The sequence below is a fragment of the Leucopleurus acutus genome, assembly GCF_964270905.1.
Source record: "Leucopleurus acutus genome assembly, chromosome: 18".
Lineage (NCBI taxonomy): Eukaryota > Metazoa > Chordata > Mammalia > Artiodactyla > Delphinidae > Leucopleurus > Leucopleurus acutus.
Window position 1 is genome coordinate 63,666,355 of NC_139160.1, and position 24,980 is coordinate 63,691,334.

A 24,980-nucleotide genomic window follows, 5' to 3' on the forward strand; every position below is an offset into this window, starting at 1 on the left:
AGGTCATAAACCCATGAGCTGGGATCAGTCACACATTACATGGTTGACATTCAATAAATGTCTTAACAACAACAATAACATTCTCTTCATCTTTCAAGTCCCTTAAGATGTTCTGACTGCTATTCTTAAGTGGAAGATTTACATAACTTTCTAGATAAACAGGTTTTAGAAAACCTTCCAGATGTAACAGAGATTAAGAGCTAAATAAAGGTTTTGTGTTCTGAGAGATATAAAGAAAACAAACAGTTCAACACAAATAGAAACATGTCTTAATAATGGAAACGTTTTACTTAATCCACCAATTATGAGCTCATTCATTCTTGTGAGTTATGAAGCTGTGCAGGTGTTGGCCTCCAGTAGGTGTGCTTGGGAGCTCCCCTTTTTCTTATTTATTTATTTATTTATTTATTTATTTTTGCGGTACGCGGGCCTCTCACTGTTGTGGCCTCTCCCGTTGCGGAGCACAGGCTCCGGACGCGCAGGCTCAGCGGCCATGGCTCACGGGCCCAGCTGCTCCGCGGCATGTGGGATCTTCCCGGACTGGGGCACGATCCCGTGTCCCCTGCATCGGCAGGCGGACTCTCAACCACTGCGCCACCAGGGAAGACCTATACATGCTTTTTTATGGGCATGTTTATGCCTTTTGAAGTTCTCTACATATAGAAATAATTTCTTTCTTGATGGATAGAAAGTGATTTCTCCAAAACATATATATTCAAGTTATAACTTAGGGGAGAAGTGTTAAAAAGGTAATAGATTGTAAATATCATCTGTATACTGAATTGATCCAAAAGAAGTTAATTTATTTAAAGCCATTAAACCACAAGTCGATAAAGACCTTATTGGTTTTTGTTTTTGCTGAATCACAGACATCAATATTAAGCCTCCGGGTATACTTACAAGGCCAGAAACAATTAAGTAAATTATACTCAAGAACAACCTACAGAGCTTTTCCTATGTGCTAGTCCAATCCTCCCACATCCATCAAGCAAACGCCTAACTAACCATGTGGATTTTCAACAATGCCCTAAAGGCCAGGAAACTTGGACTCTAGAGCTCGAGTTTCAGAGGTTTGGGCGTTCTTTAAATACCTGTCGGCTTAATTGCCTGTCTTTTGTTTTGTTTTGTTTTGTTTGTTTGTTTTGCGGTACGCGGGCCTCTCACTGTTGTGGCCTCTTCCCCGTTGCGGAGTACAGGTTCCGCACAGGCTCAGCGGCCATGGCTCACGGGCCCAGCCACTCCGCGGCATGTGGGGTCTTCCCGGACCGGGGCACGAACCCGTGTCCCCTGCATCGGCAGGCGGACTCTCAACCACTGCGCCACCAGGGAAGCCCTGTCTCTCGTTTTGGATGAACTGGGCCAGCCTCCCAACTGCATCCCTGCTCCATCTTCCCCCCCAACCCCTATCCAGTGATTAAGGGGTAAGGCCTGGTTATTCACCCAAAGAAATAAGGCAGAATAAACTTAAGTCAGGACTTTCCTAAATCCCTTGTTAATTAAAAAAAAAAGCCAGAACCAAGAAATAAATCAGTCTCTCCCTCTGCACCACTGAAGATGCACAAGATGGTGTTAAGTGACCAGAAAAGGAGGCCACAGAAAAGGAGGCCACAGAGGCACCTGTGTTATTTGGTCCTGTGGCCCTCCAACCTCCCAGGTGCCTCGTACTCTTGACTCTACCTTGCTTCCATCCACTTCTCTAGTCCTGTTTGTTGTATCCTTACACCCCCCAACTCCGTGTGCCAGCATTGGCCACTTCCTGATGCACCTTACTCGGGATGCTTGGCAACAAGTCAGCTCTTCTCTACCCTTCTCCCCTGTCTTCCGTGCACACACAGGCCGGAGTTTCTCTGGAGGACGTTTGTGGGCAGGAGGGATGCAGTGAGAGGGAGAGTTGAGTTTTGCTGCTTCCTGTGCTCAGGATCCCCCAGTGGGAGGCCTCCTGGGACATGTCTCCTCTGTCCTGCAGGTGGAGCTGTCAGGGCACGTCTCCAGGGCTCTCCTAGGTTACAGGGACAGTAAGCAGGGCCCTGACCCCAGATTCTCCCACTCAACTATCCAGCCCCTTTCCATCATTAGCAATTGGAAAATTGACTACACCCAGTTTTCCCCAACAACACAAGGTTGCATAGGATTCAGAAGGCGCTGAAGCTCCACGTGTCCTCACACAGGTGGTCCAGTGTCCAGAGCTTCCCTGAGGGACGGGAAGGAACCCACCGCACCACACACAGAAGCGTCCTGTTCAGACTATTAATCTATTGCCCTTTAATAATGATTGGGTGATTGGAAAAAGAAGAATGCGTTGACTTGGGAGTGACTGAGTCTCCCCTGCTTGCCCCGTAAGGAATGTGAGAAGTAAAGTCAAAGTGTTTTTTTCTTGTCTCCACAAGAAATAAACACTGCCAATGCAATCACATCGGTGCTTATGTAATAGTTACAAAATGACCTCATTTTGATCACCTGGGACAGCAGCCTGTCTCCTATGTGTGAGTCGATAAAAGGCCAGAGCGGCTAATGATTCCCAGTGTTACACAGTCATTTGGTGACAGAGGTGGGACCAGAACCCTGTTCTGAGCCCCCAGGCCAGGGCTGTCACAATCACCATGCTTGTCCCTATATTCGACCAGCTTTATTGAAATACGGCAGTTCTTTTAAATCTATGGTCCACATGCACTTTGGGGATGTTGGGTTTTGAGGCAAATGGTCTCCTTGACCTTAATGCGGAATCTTGCTACTTACACTAACCTGGCCCATTCCCCCAGCACAGGAAGAAATCTTATGCCAATGTTACTCTGAAAATCTTGAAGCCTAATTGCTTTCAATTCACTGTCTCCTGATAAAACTCTGGGTTCAGAAAAGGGCCTGCTAGGAATCATTTATACATCAGTATAAATAGAAGTCCTTCAGCCAGTTTTTATGGGCCTCCTAGTCCTATAATACAACGTGCACAGAATCACCTACGAAGGCTTCTTGCCAAAAACTGTTTGCCCTGAAACTACTCAGGCTTCTAGGTAGACCTAACTTCCAGTTTATAAGAAATTCAGAAAATGGTGAAATAAGTTAGATGACACCATGAAAAAACAACTAGACAAATCTAGAGTATGAGACATTCTCTAAGACATCTGACCTGCTGTCTTTAACATACCAATGTTATGAAAAACAAAATCAAAAAGATGGGGATAGAGTCCTATATTTAAGAGACTAAAAAGACATAACCAAAAGTAATGTGTGGACCTTTATTGGAGCCTGGTACAGGGAAAACAAAACAAAACAAAACAAAGAAAAAACAACCTATAAAGAGAATTTGGGGGATGTAGAGGGGGGAAAAATCTGTTTTCCCTTTACCCATTATTTTAGGTTCCCTGGATGGAAAATTATTCTAACAAAAGACAGATTAACAAGAGAAAAGCAAACAGAAGTTTATTAACCTGTGCATTGCATATACTCATGGACGTACCCAGTGATGAGTAACTCAAAAAGGTGGTTGGAACTGGGGCTTATATCTTACAAAAGAACAATAAATTTGTAGAGAAGTAACAAGACAAAAGAAAAACACCAAGTTTCTAGGGTAGCAAATTGTGGGAAGGTAAATATATAGATAGGGAAACTAATGGATAAGGGGAACTTATCTTAATAGATAAGACGGGTTAGTGGACTTCCCCGGTGGCACAGTGGTTAAGAATCCACCTGCCAGTGCAGGGGACACGGGTTTGAGCCCTGGTCTGGGAAGATCCCACATGCTGCGGAGCAACTAAGCCCGTGAGCCACAACTACTGAGTTCGCGTGCCGCAACTACTGAAGCCCGCGTGCCTAGGGCCCATGCTCTGCAACAAGAGAAACCACTGCAATGAGAGGCCCGTGCACTGCAATGAAGAGTAGCCCCCGCTCACAGCAACTAAAGAAAGCCCACGTGCAGCAACGAAGACCCAACACAGCCAAAAATAAATTTAAAAAAACAAACTGGTTAGTAAAGTTTGTTACATAGATTCCTCTGGTGCCATTTGTGGGCTGATCAGGGTGTACAGTTGTCTCTGGGGATTAACTTCTGTCCTTCCTGGTAGGGAGGGAAGAGGGGACATCTTTACAACTTTATGTCCTGCTTTTAAGCAAATAGAGAGAGGGCAGAGACTGGTCGGAATTCCATTTCTCCATTCCTCCATCCTAATCACTACTCAATTCTTTATTATCCAGATGCTCTCCCTCTCCCTCACCCTACACTCCACTAAAACGACCCTAGAAAATTTGCCTGCAGCATGGCTGCAGCAAGTGGGTGCTTTTCAAGTCTTTGCCTTACTGAACTTCAACTGGACACCTGCTTGTTATTATATGTCTGTCCCACTGGCTTCTGTGGTGTTATTTCCTCCTGTTCTCTTCTACTCCTCTATTTTTATTTATTTTTTAAAAACGATTTCCTCTTAATCTCCTCCCTGGCTTCCTTGCCTGCAATTAAAACCCTGGTATTTCTCATGGCTTGCCTATGAATCACGCCGCCCACCATCAACTTCGTCATTTTGTATGTTCTCTTTCGGGTGATTTAAACCCCTCTTAGGGTTTTAATTGCCATTTAACTCCCAAATATGTATCTGTAGATCTCAAACCCTGCCCACCAATCTGAACATCAGATTCATGAGTTTGTTTGCTAAATACTTCCATTTGGATATCCCACAGATCCCTAAAGCTCACCATCTCCCAAACGTGATTTACCATTCTCCACTCTTTCCAATTCGATATTCAAAACCTTAAAATACCCCCCAGGAAAGTGCACCTCCCACGTATCATCAATCAACGAGTTTTGTTAATCTGAAGAGTTCCCACGTCTGTCGCCGATGCTACCTGTTTGCAGTGCTGTGCTTCCGGCCTTATCATCACCAGCCTGATTGACTGCAATAACTTCATACCTTGGATCCCTGCAGGAGTTCAATCTTGCCTTCCTTTAAATTTATCTTTCATACTGTTGCCAGAATGAGCTATCAAACACGTAAAATTCTGCAGTCAAAAAAAATGGCAAAAGATCTCATAATATGTAAAAATGTTCCTGATACACTGCTTAGTGAAAAAGAGCAGGCTCCCAAACAGTACGTCCATTAAGATCCCATTTTGGTTTTTTCAAATGTATATATATGTTCCAAGAAATGAAATGAAGAACATACATCTGAACATTAGCAGGGGTTATCCTCCAGTGGTAGACAACGGCTGGTGTGCGTTTTTTATTGATTTAATTTTCCAAGTGTTCTGTAATGAGCACGTTATTAGTTTTGAAAATAGGAATTAGATAAATCTCACAAATCTAATGATGTCGATTTCTTCCTTAAGATCCCAAAATAACTCTTTGCTGGCAGAATGAGGTCCAAGCACTTTTTTCATGGCAGACAAGGCCATCCATGACTGGGCCACCACATTTCTCTCTGGCTTCATCTCCCCATATTATAGAGCAGGGTTCTCAAACATTAGTGTGCATCAGAATCACTGGGCCCTCTCCCCAAAGTTTCTGATTCTGTAAGTCTGGGATGGAGTCCAGGAACTTGCAGCTCTAGCAACTGATAAAAATGCTGTTGGTCTAGGTACACATTTTTAAAAATTATTATGCTAAAATATATATTAAAAATGTACCATGTTAACTATTTTTAAGTGTACAATTCTGTGGCATTAAGTGCATTCAGTGTTGTGCAACCATCACCATTATCCACTTTCAGAACTTTTTCATCATCCCAAACAGAAAGTCTGTACCCATTAAACAATAACTCCCCACTTTGCCCCTCTCCCCCGGGCCCTGGTAAACCTCTATTATCCTTCCTTTGTCTATGAATTTGCCTACTCTAGGTTCTTCATACAAGTGGAATCATACTATTCCACTGTTTGTATAGACCACATCTTATTTATCCATTCATCTGTAGATGTACATACGGGTACTTTCCACCTGGCTATTGTGAATAATGCTGCGATGAACATTGGTGTACAAGTATACCTGTTTGAGATACGGCTTTCAATTCTTTGGGATATATACCTAGGAGGAGAATTGCTGGATCATATGGTAATTCTATGTTTAAATTTTTGAGGCCCTATCAAACTGATTTCAAACTGGAGATCAGAAGCTCAGAAAAGAGATCCTGGCATAGAGATAAGGAATTGAAATTGGAAAAAGAAAAAAAAAGATGGTAATTAAAGCGATGAGAGTAGATGACACTTCTCAGGAGGGTTTCTGAGGCTGGCAACTACAGGGATAACTCTTGCAGCGGAGGCGGAATGGAAGCAGATGGCAGCAAGTTGAGTAGAGAGCAGGGAGGAAAGGGCAGCTTTCAGAGGGCTCTTGGAGACCAAAAGCTTTCAACTTAGCTGATTTCTTTTCTAAGGTTGTTCTTTTTTTTAAATTTTAATTTTAAGACAATTTTTTTAGAGTTTTAGGTTTATCACAAAATTGAGAGGGAGGTAGAGAGATTTCTCATGGACTCCCTTGTCCCTACATATGCATAGTCTCCCTCATTATCAACATCATTCACCAGAATGGTGCTTTTTTTTTTTTTAAACAAAGATGAATCCAAATTGACAAACCATAATCACCCCAAGGACACAGTTTATCTTAGGGTTCACTCTTGGTGTTATATATACATTCTGTGGGTTTGGATAAATGTAAATTGACATATGGACATCATCATATTATCATACAGAGTATTTTCACTGCCTGAAGGATCACAAAAATATGTGCAAGAACAAATGACACAGAACAAGTGTTTTTATTTTGTCAGCTACCCTCAATGACCAAACTCCACCAAAGACTATTTGCTCTCAGTTGGTCCCATTTTCTGCCTGTAACTTCCTACAGTTGCCTCCCTGAGATCGTACCCCCGCTCTCTTCGGCCCTCTCCCCTCTCCATTTTCTCTAGAGCTACAGACTACCTCCAAGAAGCATTTCTTCCCTACACACCTAAGACCAGGGGACCATCATTTCAGTCAATCTCACTCAACTCTAGGCCCTGGGCCTCACACTGAGCCCAGCTCTGGCTCAATCTATTTCGACACATAGCAGAATTCTGCAATTACAGTGTTCGGCCTCAGTTTGTGTTTCACTCCTGTTTGGCAAATCCCCTCACTAATTTTCAATCTGCTTACTACACTTTTCCCAGTCTCCACATGCCCCAGGCCCATATGCCACTCCTATCGCCCTCCTTCAACCACCTCTGAGTTAATAACCTTGCTTCCTACTCCACAGAGAAAACAAGGCACCAGTCACACACTGAGGCCAGAAAGCTGGGCATAGTCTTTGACCCTTTCCCTTTTCTGAATGTAATATCCAATCAGTTACCTTTTCAAATCATCTTAAAGTCTTTAGGGAAGAAAGGAACTAAAAATACATGATAATCAAGTATTTAAAAAATTTTTTTACAGCGAAACAAAAACATACATTACTTTTAAAAAAGCCACATAATACATTAAAAAAGTATCGATAATTTTATAAATAAAATCATTTTAAACAGTAAATACATGATAAAATTTCTCTGATACAAGATTACTTACATAGTTCAATGACCAATTTTGAAAATATAAAAACGACATCCTTCTTTCAAAAAATATTTAACTTAATTGTACAAAATTATCAAATAAAAAGTGCTAGATATGCTTCCATTTGTTCCATTTTTAAAGCAATTGTAGCACATCAGACCTTAAAAAGATAAATTAGGGCAAAAGGCTCATCCTATACTGCCTAAAAAACTTCAGAGACTGTCTAGGCAGTGGGAAAGGATGGGAAGCTGAGTTCAATGCCAGCGAAGGCTGTCATCTGCCCAGAGCTATTACCTGTCCTTGTTCTCAGAACCAGGAGATTCCTCCTTCCTGGCCCACACCTACAGAAGAGTCTTTCTATGCTTACTGGTTCCTAATTTCTAGGAGAAAAAGTTTCTGAGAGAATTTTGATATTTAAATCCTATGCTAATACTGAACCTCTTCTAAAGACTGAGGCATTTTACATTTGAATTTTATACAAAAAGTCATAATCTAATTCCAAATGAAAAGAGGACACTTCATTTGGTCGCTTGATTTCATATCATTTGTTGAGGTAGGATAAGTTTCTTCGTTCTCTGAAAACTGTCCCGACTACACAAACGGTGGTTATACTGGAAAGGGTTCTAATGCCTTTTCTGCATTCTTCCAGTTGTGAAAATTCTCTCTGTACCACTCAACTGATAAAACAAAAAGACAAAAATAAAAAACTAAACATCAGTTAACCAATATTTACTGAGTTCCTGCTAAGTAAGAAAAGCCTTGCCCATCAGCTAATGTGTAGGCAAGGATTGCCTAATGACGAAAACAATTTGATTTTGAACTAACCAATGATGTTAATCAGAAGATATTTCATCACCTGAAAACGTAGATTTAAAAATCAACAATTTTTTTCTTTTTAACTTCAAAAGTCCTTCAATACTGAATTTGCTGGTACAAGTATTAAAACATTCGAATTTTAGGGAATTCAGGGGGAAAGGGAGATAAGTCACTTGTACTGGTTTTAAAGTCATAGGGAAAAAAGTGTAGTATTTTGTTCATGTAAACATCACAATACTGCATGATAGGCACAGTGAGATGATGTCAACTTCCTTTTGTTAATATGTAAAATTATTTTATGTTGCTATCCTATTAATAAAGTTTTTTTAGTTGAAAAATAATAAATTATCTTTGAATTTGCTTTTTTTTGGGCTGCGCTGTGTGCGCAGCTTACAAAATCTTAGTTTCCTGACCGGGGCCCACAGCAGTGAAAGCATGGAGTCCTAACCACTGGACCACCAGGGAAGTCCCTGAATTTGCTTTTTCAAATTCAACACAAATATTTTGTATGTCAAGCTCTGAACTGAGACTTTTTCCTACACTTGGGTATCTTTTCTCTTGAGTACATTTCTAAACAGAATTTAACATATATATACACTTATTTTAATGGCTATTTCTGCACATACTAAATTTGCTTCCTATTTGTTTCAGTATAAAAAGACTCAAGACGCTCAAAGATGGCAACTGTCTCTATTTCACCAAACCTCAGATGCCTGATCTTAAGATGGACCATTACTTTACATATTAGTAAGAAAGAAAAAAAGGTGAAATAATAAGACACTAGTGATTGTAAAACACATACCTCTCAAGGATGTGAAAAAATGTGCATCTGAGAATCAATGAAATAGGAATCTGACAAATGCTAGTAAGACAAAGGAAGCCTACTCAGAAGTTAGCCTATGAAATTCAGGATACTTAATTACTAACGTCAGAAATACATTAAATGTAAAAATTTGAAAAGTGGAAGTGATTCACCGCAACACTGTCCGTAGCGTCCTAACATAAATTACTGTGCCTTAACATTTTCCTGATTCTCCCCCTCCCGCAAACGATCAACTCATAACATACTTGTTTTCTTTATTCCTTCTTTCCACGGCACTTTAGGTCTCCATCCTAAGCCATGTATTTTTTCTGATTTCATTGGATATCTCATGTCATTGGTAGGTCTTGGAAAACAAAACAGATTTAAAATGATACTGTGGATATAAATTTACAAATGTATTTATTTATTTATTTTTGGCCCTGCTGCTTGGCTTGAGGGATCTTCGTTCCCAGACTAGGGATTGAACTCAGGCCCTCGGCAGTGAAAGCGTGGAGCCCTAACCACTGGACCACCAGGAAATTCCCTATCTACAAATTTAAATATTGAGAGAAATAATGTGTGTCCATAATTCAAATTTTCTCTCAAAAAATTCTCCCTGCTGACACACTTATATATTTGTAAAATAAAGTATATGTTAAAAATCCTCTATAACCCAGAAGCCTAACCCTCTCTGTGGCTTACCCTTTTCTCATTTCAACCACAATCTAGGTATGAATGCAATGTCTCATACCTAAATATTTGATGAATGAATGAATAAATACACATAAACTTGTTAGGACTCATGTTCCATGCCCTGGGTCTGGTAGTTTATATACATTATAAATTAAATTTTAAAATACTTCCATAGGCAAGATATTATTATCCCTATTTCACACTCAAGGAAATCTCAGACTTGGAAAGGGTCAATAACTTTCTTTAAGTCACACAGCTAATAATGCTACAGTTTATTGTTATGACATTTATTATCAGGAAAAAACATTCTAGCAGAAAACTCAAAAAAGGTAAACTTTTCTGGCTAAGTCCATACATTTTAAAATCTTATAAGTACCTAAGATTTCACAACCTTTCCCCAATATTTTAACTTGTTACTCACCTATCATTAACATAATCAACCCAGTTTTCCATTTCAGACTCTGAACTGGTCTCTTTGATCTGTCAAAATGGAGAAGACCTTCGAGTCAAATTATAAAGTGAGACCAGAAAATGGTATTCAACAACTGATTCAAAAGACAAGAAAAACAACCTCCACCAAGTGGGGAAGACAGCTAAGACGAATAGCATTTTATTAACACTTTCCATACTTTATAACCTGAATTCCATCTGAAGCTCAGAGAGAATACACATTATATAAACTATAGGAGAAAATGAATTTTTTTGGCTTTTGGTTATTACTCAGTGTGATATTGTGATTTAAAATAAGAAATATATATTTGGTGTTCATCCCTGCTCCTGGCACAGAGTTCCTAAAACCTTTGGAATTTCCTGGTGATGAGAGATAAAGGTGTCTTTTGCTGTTCATAAGTTCCTTTCAACCACACCAGAGTTCAGGTTAATACGTGATTTTTGGAAAGCACCTAAGGATAAAGACTGCTTGCCAAGGGAACCAACCATGTGATTGGAGAGATGGAACTCAGCCTCCCTGCCCCCACCTCCAGGGAGGGGAAGGGGACCAGAAGTGGAACTAGTCGTCAGTGGCCATGATTCAATCAATCATGCCTACTTAATGAAGCCTCCATAAAAACCCAAGAGGAGAGCTTCCAGGCTGCTGAACACACGGAGGTGCTGGCAAGGTGGCACGCCCGGAGAGGGCAGGAAGCTCCACACCCTTTCCCTCATATCTTGCCCTATGCATCTCCTCCATCCTTTGTAATAAACTGGTAATCTAGTGGGTAAACTGTTTTCCTAAGTTCTGTGAGGCCCTGTAGCAAATTACCTCAGACTTATACCTCGTTGATCAAAAGCACAGGTGACAGCCAGGTCTTGGGGTTGACATGTGAAGTGAGGGCAGTCTTGTGAGACTAAGCCCTTAACCTGTGGGATATGACACCACCTCCAGATAGATAATGTCAGAACTGAGTTAAATAGTAGGAAACCGAGCTGGTGTCTGAGAATTGCTGGGCGTGGAAAACTCACACGTTTGGAGGACAGAGTGTTCTGTGAGTGGTGTAAAGGAAAACAAGTTTTTTCCATTCGTTCAGTCGCTCTTTTTACTGAATCCTGAGATTTATAATCGATGCTCACTAGTACATAAAAACAGTCATAACTATTATCTATATATCAATGTTCCTTGATTCTAGGACACACAATTTAACATTCGATTTTCTGAAATTGAATATGTCTTACAATGGGTATGCACATTTAACGTTGTGGAACTGTTTTCCTGAAAAGCTGCGACTAAATGAGTGATGCAGTTTCAAATAATGACACATCTCTGCATACATATGGAATTATGAAGTTCCTTTTTTTACCGGTTCACTTTTCAAAGGTGTAAATTGTTGATTTTGACAAAATTAGTGATTACTGCCACTAATTTAGTGACAATTTTGAAAATACTACCCTTTTATAATATATACATACCAGTTGTATTAGTTCTTTGGCAAGCTGGAGAACTGACATTTCAAAATTGGTTCCAATGTTATAAATTTCACCGGGTTTTCCCTTTTTGAGGACAGTGAGAAACGCTTCTACTACATCAGTAGCATAAAGGAAGTTTCTTGTTTGAAGCCCTGATCCATGAATGCAGCTAAAAAGGTGAAATGAAAGGGAATCATAAAGTGTAAAAAAAAAGTAAGCTCTCCCAAACCAGGGTAAGGCAATGATTGGGTACAATTCCAGAGAAGGCAATTCCCATGAAGATCCTAGACATCTCTTACTGAAAATACAAATTCTCATGACTTCCAGATTTTATCCATAATTCTTAACTGACCTCCAAACCCACTGTGGGTGCTCACTAGGAAAGCGGCAAACATGTAAGTGACCCCTGCAGAAATATTTATTCATCAATTTTATACCTTAAGTTCACTTTGAAGACTATCTACAGTTCAGTTAAATCTTTTGAAAAAGTAAAATTATATAAAGATAGATGACAAATTTTAATGCTATAACTCAAAGTTTTAGGATGGATTATTTAAGAATTAAAATTATCTTAGTAATCAAATTATAAAGATGAATTATACTTTATAATTATTTTTTAAACTATTACACTGACTGTAGAAGGAATTCTTAAGTTTGTTGGGACATTAAATCCTAAGGCCTCCAACTCTAACACTTTATGATTTTCAAGAAACACTGACACTAAATACCCTAGCATACCAGAAAAACATGGGTACAAAGGTAAATAACATACCATTTCCTGTTGTGTTGAAGTAAAGATATAAATTTTGGAATAACCTAAAAGAATATTTAAATTATCATTTCAGACTTTGGAAATTCATTCATTAATATAAACCTGAACTCATCATAAGATTAAAAGATTATTATTGTTAAGAAATACACTTATGGGCAAATTCTAATTCTTATCAGGAGTTCAAGAAACACTTATTATAATTTTGATAAGTAAAAGAACTGTAAGATCATTTCCTATTTCACAAATACGAGTTATTTGCTAGATAAAAATGAAGATAAAATGATATAAATAGTGAAAAAGTTCAGAAGAAATCTTCCTGAACAGTTTTCTCTCACTGCAAGCTCACTTTTGTGTTGATTTCATACGAGCAGGAATCATATACTTTTTACTTTACATACAGTACTTATTCAACAAGTGCTTGTGAAATTAATAAGAAGTAATTCCAGTGCCACTGGATTCAAAGAAAATTTGTGTCAAACATGGTGAGATAAGAAATTATTAAATTTATAATAAGTGTTAAAAAATTAAGCCAAATATATATTAATATCAGCAGATCACGATCTGGCCCTTTCCTTTGGGCAGACAGATCAAGGCAACCAGCGTCTAAGAAGTGAGAAAACCCAGCTCTAAATTTAGGCAGTGAGATATATGTATAACTGATTCACTCTGCTGTACACCTGAAACTAACACAACATTGTAAATCAACTATACTCCAATACAAATTTTAATAAATAAATAAATAAGTAAATTCAGGCAGTGAGACTAGTAGTTACTTAACATTGGGCTTAATGATACAGAATCAACCACACACATTTTCCGCCTTTTAACTACATTTCTTTATTTGCTAAACTACTTTCTGGATGACATTCAGGCCTGCAACAATACAGAGGAGTTGGGGAACAGCTAATCGGCTGCCTTTAAGACAAGTTTATGTACAAGCTTCCTGCATCACTCTCTAACTAGTGTCTACGTTTCTGTACAGCCTGACATATGGTCTGACTGCATACTAGGAAGCAGTCTTCACTGGTGTGACAGTAGTGATGGGAGTACTCTATAGTGTTTTAGAATCCTGCAAAGTACAAGGCATTTTCACATACGTCATCTCACTGGACTCTTCAAAATCCTTCCTAAGTATTATCATTACCCGTCGATTTAAAGACAATGCTCAAAGGACCTAAGGTCATCCCAGCTGGTGAGTATCAAGCTGAGACTTAAACTCAAGTTTTCAAACTCTAAACGTGATGAGATTTGTATGTGGCCTATAAAGTATTTATAATTACGGTTAATTGCAACATAAATTCTTTGGACAAATAACTGAAGAGGGATTATTTTAAATAATGAGAAGTTACAATCACTAAAACACATCAGGAATTCAAAAGTAAAATGTACCTTTTCTGGATATTGATGTGGTCCATAAACATTACTGCTTCGTGTGATGACAACTGGAAACTTAAAGAGAGTTCGACATTAAGGTAATGGAAGGGTCCAATAATAACGATTATCTAAAGATAAGCAGTTTTAACATATGGGCACTTTTGACTGAATAATTCCACACACCTTAAGGACAGAAGCAAAGGGATTTTTTTTTCTAATGTAAGGTTCCTGAAAAGACAGGAGAGGACGGGATTCAGATAAAGGCAGAGGTTCCAAAAGGAAGAAGAGGAATAGTGTCTTCACCGAGACAAGGGAAGGATGAATACAGATGGAGGCGGGTTTGTAGGTCTGATAGCAGGAAATTAAGGACATTTCTACCTGATTCTTTCAGAGACCACCTGAGATGTTAAACTTCAAGTTGGCTTTCTCTGTTGGACCAACCCTTACAAATAAAAAGAGCATCCGTGGAGGGAATAGACCAGTGCTACTGGAACACAAAAGGCTAGAGTAGCTGAAGCAATCCCTTGGTTCGCCTTTCTGACCCAGTGCCTAATAACTCTGGAAGATCAGTGGGAAGCCAAGTGCAGGGGTTCCAGCTGATGATTCATAGTGGGCAAGGCTCCTGCACGGACACTGACACAGCCACTGGGGTAAATCTATCTCCCTTTCATGAGGGGCCGAGAGGAGCAGTGGCTGGTAAGGGAATCTGCCCTCCCACTGTCTTCCTTCACTCAGAGGACTCCTGGGAATCAGGACATTCCAACAGGGCTTTTCACTCTAGCTGTAACACTCTACCTATTAGTGAAGCAGAAAAAAATATATACATAAATTATTCCTTTAAATGATGAACTGGATAAGAAGAAGCAGGTCCCTGCTTTGTCCACACAATATTGGAAATCAGTTTTTAAAATTCCTTAATATATAACTTTTCTTAATCTATGTCTGCCATCCTAAAAATGAAATGTTGCTAATGCTAACTTGGAGTTTTAGCACCTAAGTCCAAAGAAAAATGATTCTAGAGTTTCTGAGGTCAGTTCTTACCCTGTATCGTTCCCAGTAAGACTGTACAAAACACTCAGCAGCTGCTTTAGATGATGCATAAGGATTTGTAGGTTGCTTGGGAGAAGATTCATCAAATTCCTAATTTTAAAAAGACATATTAAAAAATAAGTATAAGGTATACTTTCTAAGTAGAAAAATCGGAGAACATATTACAAACTTGAAATGTAAATCAGTACATTTAAAAAACATTTATTGAGGACGTCCCTGGTGGTGCAGTGGTTAAGAATCCTGCCAATGCAGGGGATACGGGTTCGATCCCTGGTCCAGGAAGATCCCACATGTCGTGGAGCAACTAAGCCAGTGCGCCATGATTATTGAGCCTGCGCTCTAGATCCCGCAAGCCACAACTACTGAGCCCACGCACGGCAACTACTGAGGCCTGCGCACCTAGAGCCCACGCTCTGCAACAAGAGAAGCCATCGCAGTGAGAAGCCCACGTACCGCAAGGAAGAGTAGCCCCCACTTGCCGCAACTAGAGAAAGCCCGCAGAGCAACAAAGACCCAACGCAGCCAAAAAAAAAAAAAAAAAATTTATTGAAACCCAACTATGTGCCTGGCATTTTTCTAAGCACTTTACATGCAGTAACTTCTTTAAAGTTCATAACAACCCTGTAAGGCAGGCAGACAGAACAGCAAGTGCAAAGGCCCTGAGACAGACTGTGTCCGATGGAACTACAAGGAGGCGAGTGTGAGGGAAGAGAAATGTGGGATGAGGTCTGAAAGCCAGAGGCCAGAGCATGTGGAACCTTGAAGGCCACTGTCAAAACACTGATGGGTTTTGATGACAGTAATATCATGATCTGACTTATATTTTAAAAAGCATTCTGGCTACTGTGTCAGATCTGATGTAGGCTGACAGGAGTACAAGCTTACCTGATAAAAACTGCAAAGAGAGTTTGCAAATGGTTGTTCCTCAGAAGTGGGATTGGGCACTGAGGAGAAGTGGTCAGGGTCTGCTTTTACTCATTATTAGTCTTTTCAAACTACTTGGTTTTTTTTTCCACTATGTATGTGTTTTGGTAAATAAATGCATTTAAAAAATAAAACAAAATAAAATGAGGTCATTGTAAACACTGACTATGAAAAATACAGACTGGAGAATGGAGCCTCTCTTTGCATAAAAAGTATAATGTTTACAAATGATTAACAAAGGAGAACAGATTCCAGTTTCTACAACAATTTCACACTCACTCCTTGACAGTACAATATGCTTTGCTGAGTGGAAGAGAAGGGAGACAGGCCTTATGCTGCAGCGTAACTTACACATGCTTTGGCCCATGGGAATGACATTCATGATGTAAGACTGGGTGATCAGGGAAAAGCTGCTGCTCGCTTGCAAAATATGTCGGTCAAATTACATATATAAATCTGTACCAGACTAGGCTGTCATTCTCCATTTGGGGTGGTACTATTTGATTTGAACAGAAGACACAACGGAATAATATTCTGGGGAATCCCGTAAGTGTGTATAATCAGAAGATGAAAAAAGTCCAGAGTAGGTTTTCATAAGACAGGTTTGTATGGTGGTATGGGGTAAGTAGGTGAAACAGTCATTTTCTTTTTATAATATGTTTTATTTATTTTATTTATTTTTGGCTGCGTTGGGTCTTTGTTGCTGCGCGCAGGCTTTCTCTAGTTGCGGTGAGTGGGGGCTACTCTTCATTGTGGTGCGCAGGCATCTCACTGCGGTGGCTTCTCTTGTTGCAGAGCAAGGGCTCTAGGTGCGCAGGCTTCAGTAGTTGTGGCACAGGGCTTCACTAGTGGCTCAGTGGTTAAGAATCCTCCTGCCAATGCAGGGGACATGGGTTTGAGCCCTGGTCTGGGAAGATCCCACATGCTGCAGAGCAACTAAGTCCATGCTCTGCAGTTACTGAGCCTGTGCTCTAGAGCCCGTGAGCCACAACTACTGAGCCCACGTGCTGCAACTACTGACGCCCACACACCTAGAGCCCGTGCTCTGCAACAAGAGAAGCCACTGCAATAAGAAGCCTGCGCACCGCAATGAACAGTAGCCCCCGCTCGCCACAACTAGAGAAAGTCCGTGTGCAGCAACAAAGACCCAACGCAGCCATAAATAAATAAATATTAAAAATTATTTTTTAAAAAAAGTAGTTGTGGCGCATGGGCTCAGTAGTTGTGGCACACGGGCTTAGCTGCTCTGCGGCATGTGGGATCTTGCCGGACCAGGGCTCGAACCCATGTCCCCTACATTGGCAGGCGGACTCCTAACCACCACGCCACCAGGGAAGTCCGAAACAGTCATTTTCTAAGCTCACCTTATCAAGACTGCCTCCATAGACCTCATCTGTGCTGACATAAATAAATTTCTCCACTCTGGCTTCATGAGCAGCACTTAGCAAAACGTGAGTGCCATAAACATTAACATACGTAAACTCAAAGGCACGGACAAATGAAAGATCTAAAAAAAAAGAAGAAAAAGCTAGAAGAATTCCACTCAAGGGACAAAGCAAATATTAAATAGTAGACTCAGGCTTAAGGAAAGCTCTATTCACTTTTCTTCGTTCACCACAACTGCAATGGTGTTAAAAATAACATAAGGTGCATTGCTACTTATGATTTCTTTAAACACAAATTACATAGTACATGTGAATTCTTAGAACCTAGAAAACTATCAGTGCTATATTGCAGGAAACACTTTTTTTTAATTCAAAAAAGAAATGATACATCTAAAATTTAAAATGCTCTTAAATTTTAAAAAATTTTGGAACTAAAAGGTAGGAGGGTTTGCTTTGCTGGTATCAAGAATTATTATAAAGTTACAGTAATTACAGTGTGGTCATGGCATAAGGATAGACAAAGACCAATGGAACAGAACAGGAGCCCAGAAACAGAACCATGTATATATGGGTACTTGATCTCCAACAAAGGTGGCAATGGGGAAAGGTTGATTCTTTCAATAAATGGTGCTGGGTCAAACTGATATTCATATGGGGAAAATATCTGAATGTAGAAGACAAAACAATAACTTTTATGAAGAGAATATAAGAGAATATCTGCATGACCTTGGAGGTAGGAAAAGAGTTCTAACACAGAATGCAAAGAGCACTGACCATAAAAGAAAAGGCTGATAAACTGGACTACACTGAAATGAAGAATTTCAAATCATCAAAAGATATCATTAAGAAAGTGAAAAGGCAGGGAAATTCCTGGCAGTCTGCTGGTTAGGACTTAGCACTCTCACTGCCAAAGGCCTGGGTTCAATCCCTGGTTGGGGAACTCAGATCGCACAGTGCAGCTGAAGTGAGGTGAGGTGACGTGAGTTGAGGTGGGGTGAGATGAGATGAGATAAAATAAAATAGAAAGGAAGTGAAAAGGCAAATCACAGATTGGAAAAAAGGTAGTGGAAAAGGTTTGAATTCAGAATATATAAAGGACTTATAAAAATCTGTAAGGAAAAAACTGACAACCCACTTGAAAATGGTAAACAGACTTACACAGAAACCTTCTAAAGAGATATACAAATAGGAATGGGAGGAGGATAATCCAGTAAACAAATGCAAAGGTTTTTAACATCATTCATAATCAGGGAAAAATATAATAAAACCACCAAAGATTGACAATAGGAAGTACTGGTAAGCATCTCATAAATTGTTGGAAGGAAAACCACTTTATCGTTAACCAAGTAAAAGGATTTGTTCTACCAGATATGAAAACACTACATTAGTCAATATACTGTGTGATCAGCACAGGCACAGACAGATAAGACAAATAGGGAGTTGAGAAACAGATACTCATATAGATGCTTGATACATGACAGAGCAGTGGAAACTGGTGAACTTTCCCATAAGTGGTAGAGGTCCAATTGGCATTCAAATAGAAAAAAATGAAATTGGATTCTTATCTAATACTGCATATAAAAATGAGTTTCAGATGGATTACAAATCTAAATGTGAAAGGCAAAACTATAAAGCTTTTCAAAGATAACACAGAAGAATATCTTCATGACCTTGGGGTAAAAGAGAATTTCTTAAGACCCAAAAAGCATTCACCATACCATAAAAGATATATAAATTCACTGAGAATTTATATAAGAACATCTGTTCATCAAAACACACTAGTAAAAAGATGAAAAAATAAGCCACAGAGTGGGAGAAGATATATATATAATACACATAACAAAGGACTAGTATCCAGTGTGTGTGTGACACACACACACACACACACATATATATATATACACACACATATATATATATATTCCAACAAATCAATGAGAACTGATTTAAAATTTTTAAAATGGGCAAAAGATTTCAACAGCATTTCACAAAAGAAGAAACTGAAATTATTAATAAACATATAAAAAGTACACAGCTTCATCAGTAATCAGGGAAATACAAATTAAAAGCACAATCAGATGCCACTCTACACACTACTCAGATTGACAAAAATGGAAAAGACTGACACAACTAAGCTTTGGTGAGATCTAGAATAACAGAAGGCCTCATATACTGCAGGAGAAGAAACTGGTATAACTGCTTTGGAATACAGTTGGAAATTATCTCCATGTTGAAGTGTGCAGATCTTACAATTCCAGTTATATATTGAGAGAAATGTGTATTTATGTGTACCAAGATGCATGTGTAAGAATACTTATGGTAGTATTGTTCAAAATTGCTCCAATGTGCAAACAATCCAAATGTCCATCAAGAGTAAAACAGACACAGGAATTGTGGTATATACTTAGAATGGAATATTGTATGTCACTGACAAGGAACGAATTATACCTACACCCAACTGCATGGATGAATCTCCAAGGATGAAAAAGCAAGACCAAAAACCTTCATGTTATTTTATATATGCATTTTTATAAAATCTAAAAACAGGCAAAACTAACCTATACTGTTTAGAGATAAATACAGAGACAGTAAAACTGCAGAGAACACCAAGGGAAATTATAACTTAAAAATCAGGTAATAAGGCAGTAGAGGGTTCAGGAACATTCTTTTGTTTAGGTGATGGCTACATGAATATTCACATTATCATTATTCATTTAACCTTACTTGTAAATTCTTCTGAATATATATTACATTTCACAATATAAAATGTTAGACAAATTATTAGAAGATATCTTAGGACAAAACAGTACAGATAACAATATAATGTTCAACTGTGTATCTACCACCCACCTTAAGAAAAACAACATAAAAATATAGCTGAAGGCCCATTTCCCCAGAAGTAATCACTAATTCTGGATTTGGCTAAACTCAGTTTTAAGATAACATTCAAGGTTACATTTTACCCTACGCTAACACAAGGGATCTGAATAGCACCAAGTATCTAGATGACAGAGTGACTATGGGCTTTTCTGGTAAAACATGGTATATGTTCTTTCACATACATTAAGTACCTACTTGTTCAACCCCATTATTGGACCTTGATTTTGGCTAGTTAGCCACTGGAAAAAAACATCTGCCCATCATTAAACAATGCTTACCTACATGTGTTTGTGCAGCAAAATGTAGTACTATGTCTATTTTCTCTGTTTCAAAAAGTAGTTTCACGAAGTGAGAATCACATATGTCACCCTATATAAAAAAACAAACATGAAAAATCTAAGTTTCATTGAGCACTCCCAACCATAATAACCATTTTACTTCATGAACAAAAACATGATAAGAAAAAAAATTAATCCCCTCCCCCAGGTATAAAAGAGAATATCTTGAAAATTCAACTGAGGGGTCAGATACAGTAATGAGGTATTTCTTCAGCATCCTAGGATACCAGATATTCAATTCAAAATATGTTTTTGCAAATAAGTGTCTAAAACAGTATTTTTTTGAGCACCAACTACTTCTGTGGACTGTGCCAGCTTTTTTTCTTAACATTCTTGCCAACCTAAGGTAACTATGTTAACAGGAAAAAATTTAAACATACTTTTAAAAGTTTGAGATAACCACTATTGAAATATATTCAAAGTAAGTATAACAACTGGAATGATGGATTTCACCACAACTAAGTAAACTTATGAGTATTTTTAATGTTATATGTACGTTTAGTTCTAAAAATACGTATTCTCAACAATTCTTCAGTGACTAAAGGAGACACTTTGAGATAGAAGAAAAAAATTATGAAATGTTTGCTTAGTATATTCTTTAAGATTTGTGGTTAAAAAGAGAGTTTATAGAATCACTTTAAAAAACATAAATCAGGGCTTCCCTGGTGGCGCAGTGGTTGAGAGTCCGCCTGCCGATGCAGGGGACATGGGTTTGTGCCCCGGACCGGGAAGATCCCACATGCCGCGGAGCGGCTGGGCCCGTGGGCCATGGTCGCTGAGGCTGTGCTCCGCAACGGGAGAGGCCACAACAGTGAGAGGCCCGCGTACCGTGACCTGGCTGCTTGGTTTATACTTTGGACTACCATGGGCTTGTATGGTGGGGTTTTTGACTACTGACTGGCCCGCGTAATACCCTACTTTATTACCAATCTCTTTAAATACCAGCAAGGCCTTATGAAGAAGGCTAGTGAGGACCTAAAAATCACACACCATGGAATTTCAGTCAGCTACTCACAGATCTGCCAAGGCACCAAAAATAACATGTAGCTTTATATGCAGTATCAATCTACAAGTAATATTCTCTATAGCACATGGTACTACTGGAAATTAAAAAGGTCTTTAATAAGCATGCTTCCAAGCCCATATTACACAAGTTTACAAAGTAGAAAGATATAATGTCTAAATGACTAAAGAGGCACAGTATAAAATAATTATATAACTATAAGAATACTTCCATACCTGTATAAATTTGTAATTTTGTTTATTAGAAATGGTTTCAAGATTCTTCAGGCTTGCACAGTAATCCAGCTTAAAATAAGTAAGGATGGGGGAAAAACAACACAAAAAGTGATAACAGCTTTTCCTATAAAATATCAATTTATTTAAAATACTATAGATTTCTGATCATAACACAAAAACGTGTCTTCTTAAAGTGTTTGCTCTCAGTGTTTTTAGAAGTTTCTGATATCTTAAAAGTAAAAAAAAGACAAACAAAAATATGTAATTTTTTACCTTTTCAAAATACAAAAAAATTAATTTTTATAAGCCTCTCCTTTAAAAAATTTTCCTGCCCAGATTTGCCTTCAGCCGCTGGGGGCTGTAACAGTTCACCATTCCTTACTGAAAAGGAATTAGTGATTGAATACAATTACACCTGTGTTACACATATTGTAACTCATTATGCTTCTTCCTGAGTTAACTGTTGGTAAATCAGTGTATACAGATGGAGGAAAAAATTACTGTCCATGATATTATGGCAGGCAAAAATTATTAAGACTTACAGATTATTTTTTGTCTCTATATATTTTTTACTATTATGTTTTATAAAATTAAGGTAACTAACTGTATCTTGTGTTCAAAGTCAACAACACAGTGATTACCAATCATGGCTTTCAGAATCTCCAGGGAACTTCCAATTATTACAGAAAAATTCTCAAAACTAAATTAATTTACGTGCACTTTAGTTTTTAAAATAAATATATAATTTTCAGGAGGTGGCAGTTATAAAATCATATAATAAAATAATCAGAGTATCTCAATGCCAAAAAAGGTTAACAATCACAAGATTACACTAAATACTGAATTCAGAGTGAAGATTTTCTTTTAGTAAAAATACTGTACTTAAAACCTTTATGTTATGGGCTATCATAACAAATTTAAAAGTTTCAAGACTTTATGTAAGATCTAAAACTGTATGAACACATGACTATATAGGCTCCTAAGCTGCTAAAATGACTAAATAAAAAACTAAGATATCAGCAGGACAGGATTCTAATACTTTTTTAAAATATAAATAAGTATCAGCACACAGGGCTCTTTTTTTTTTTTTAAAACACAGAGCTCATTTTTATAAAACTTACCTTGTCTAGATTTATGATCATATAGTTTGGATAATCTTCTACTAAGGAGACAATCACATGTGATGCACTATAGAGAAAAGCGTATCTTGTTAGCAGAAAATTTAACCTTTTCCTTAAATTCTCAAACGTTATCCTAAGTTGTTGAATATTAGGAAACTATTCAAAGATACCTTCAAATTGTTGCAAGATAACAGAAATGATATAACTATGCTGAATATATACACATCCACACTTTTCATTAATCTTCTCAACAGTACTGATATACAAAGTCTTACACTCCCTTTACACTATGGTGAAGAGAGAATTTACTGGTCCTGGGTATAAGAAAATAATTAACCAAATGATGCTGTCCATGCATACTTTGAGCGTGGTAGTAAAGCAGTATCATAAATACAATGGGTGGTGTTCACTGCAGATGGACTTAAATGACAATGTGCCTTTTCAGAGACTGCAGGTATAAACTATGTAAAAATTAAGCTGTTATAAGCATAGGAGTTGTCCATGTTCACAGTAGCCTATTGCAATTGCTATTTCTTGGTATAAGAATTTGGTGGCGTAAAGTGGTAAACCTAGGTTTCCAAGGCTAAGAACTGCTGAAACCATCCTGAAGTTAGTGGCACAGAGGGTTTTAGAGGACCCTGAAATGGAGCCAGAGGCATCTCTCAGTGAGATGATCCACCAGATTTTTATCATATACACCAAAACATTGGGCTCCTAGGAACAAATTATGAATTCAGAGTTTGTACTTGACAGCCCTTTCACAGAACTTTCTAGGACGTACCTTTCCTGTACCAGCACTGTTCCACCCTTTTATGCCCACGCTCCCCTTTTCATTAAGTGAAACTTGCCTGGTACCCTCCTCCAAACCACTGTCAGATTGGAAGAGGTGATCTAATATACTAATGGGGGAGGGAAGCATTCTTCCAGGAGTTGAGGGAACCACAGTCTCTGCCCTCACTCGGTTTACATCCTAGGGTTGGGATGCTGGCAATAAGCAAGTAAACACAAATATGCAATATAGTTTCAGGTAGTGATAAGTGTGTTAGTTGGGAGAGGGGCTATTTTAGATAGGGTGCTCAGCTAAGGCTGGGAGGAGGTGACCTCTGCGTAAACATCTGAACTGAGAGATGCAAACAGCCTAAGCAAAGAGGAAGCAAGTGCAAAGGCCTCAAAATAGGGGAAACTAGCCTCCTGGGTTCCAGGAACTGCAAGAGGCTCAGAAAAGCAAGAGGTGGAAGGACAGGAGATCCGGTTTGAGCTTTGACACCTGAGCGTCTTCCAGACATGGTAAAGAGTTTACATTTTATTCTAAGTCCGACAGGAATCTTTGGAGTGAAATTACGCACTTATTTACTTAATAAACACTGACTTGTGCGTGAGAACAGGCTTTAAGGAAACAAGAGTAGAAGCAGTGTGACCAATCAGGAGGCTACAGTAGCAGTCTAGGCAAAAGCAGACATTAGCAGGGGCTAGGGTAGAACAGGGGAGGAGGGTGAGAAGTGGTCTCTTCGGAAGGTGTGAGAGAAGACTTGCTGATTAAATATGGGTGTGAGAGGGAAAGAGGCTTCAAACGACTAGTACAGGTCAAAACACCGACAGAGGATTTTTTTAAGTCTGCTGAATAAATGAAACCCTTATCATAATCCCAAAACCGGTTCATGGAGCCTATATGTCCAAGGCCTGTGTATCGTGGGCCCTTGGCTCGGGTTGAGGCAGTTGGTAAGAAGCTTACTGCAAAGGGGGCGCACTCAGAAGAGTGACAGGTACCTCTCGGGCCAGATAGAAAGGTGGACAGTACCACAGCACTTCTGCTTAGTTTGGGAGGCGTTTAAAAGACGTCGTTTCAAAGGAGCCACGCACGTCTTCGCAGGCCGGGAAGTGGAGAGAAAGTGGGATGATCCTAGTCGTGCGTTAAGACCCTCCCCCTGTCAATCAGATCCCCGAAGCTGATCCCAAATTGCCAAGGGCAAGCAGAGGCGCAGGGAAAGGTTGGGGTTTCTGGGGAGCCACTACTCTGCCAGCGGCGCCGTTACCTACATGAAACCAGCACCCCCGGTCACCAGGACCCGCTTCGCAAAGCCGTTGGGAGGACGCAAGGGCTCGGGCCGTCCCGCAGCCGACATCTCCCAGCTCAGCAGGGACTGGAACCGTAAAACGCCACGTTTGTAGATCGTAGGGAAGTTCCACTAC

At 39.1% G+C, this 24,980-nt stretch overlaps 1 protein-coding gene across 2 annotated transcripts; it reads right to left on the reverse strand.

Moving 5' to 3' along the window:
* Positions 1 to 5,898: 5,898 nt before the first annotated feature.
* Positions 5,899 to 24,913, reverse strand: TGDS (TDP-glucose 4,6-dehydratase; the record flags this gene model as incomplete). 2 transcript variants are annotated; one of them, XM_082859515.1, is made up of 12 exons in its annotated part: positions 5,899 to 8,171; positions 9,379 to 9,476; positions 10,227 to 10,285; positions 11,711 to 11,876; positions 12,480 to 12,523; positions 13,869 to 13,928; positions 14,895 to 14,993; positions 17,192 to 17,334; positions 20,371 to 20,461; positions 21,670 to 21,738; positions 22,791 to 22,857; positions 24,828 to 24,913. In XM_082859515.1, the coding sequence occupies 12 exons, from the start codon at positions 24,911 to 24,913 to the stop codon at positions 8,101 to 8,103; spliced, it is 1,053 nt and encodes a 350-aa protein (XP_082715641.1). In that variant the 3' UTR covers positions 5,899 to 8,100. The 2 variants fall into 2 exon arrangements, with proteins under 2 accessions (XP_082715641.1, XP_082715642.1); XM_082859516.1 differs by lacking the exons at positions 21,670 to 21,738; positions 24,828 to 24,913 and having other exon boundaries at positions 22,791 to 23,522.
* Between the last annotated feature and the right edge of the window lie 67 nt (positions 24,914 to 24,980).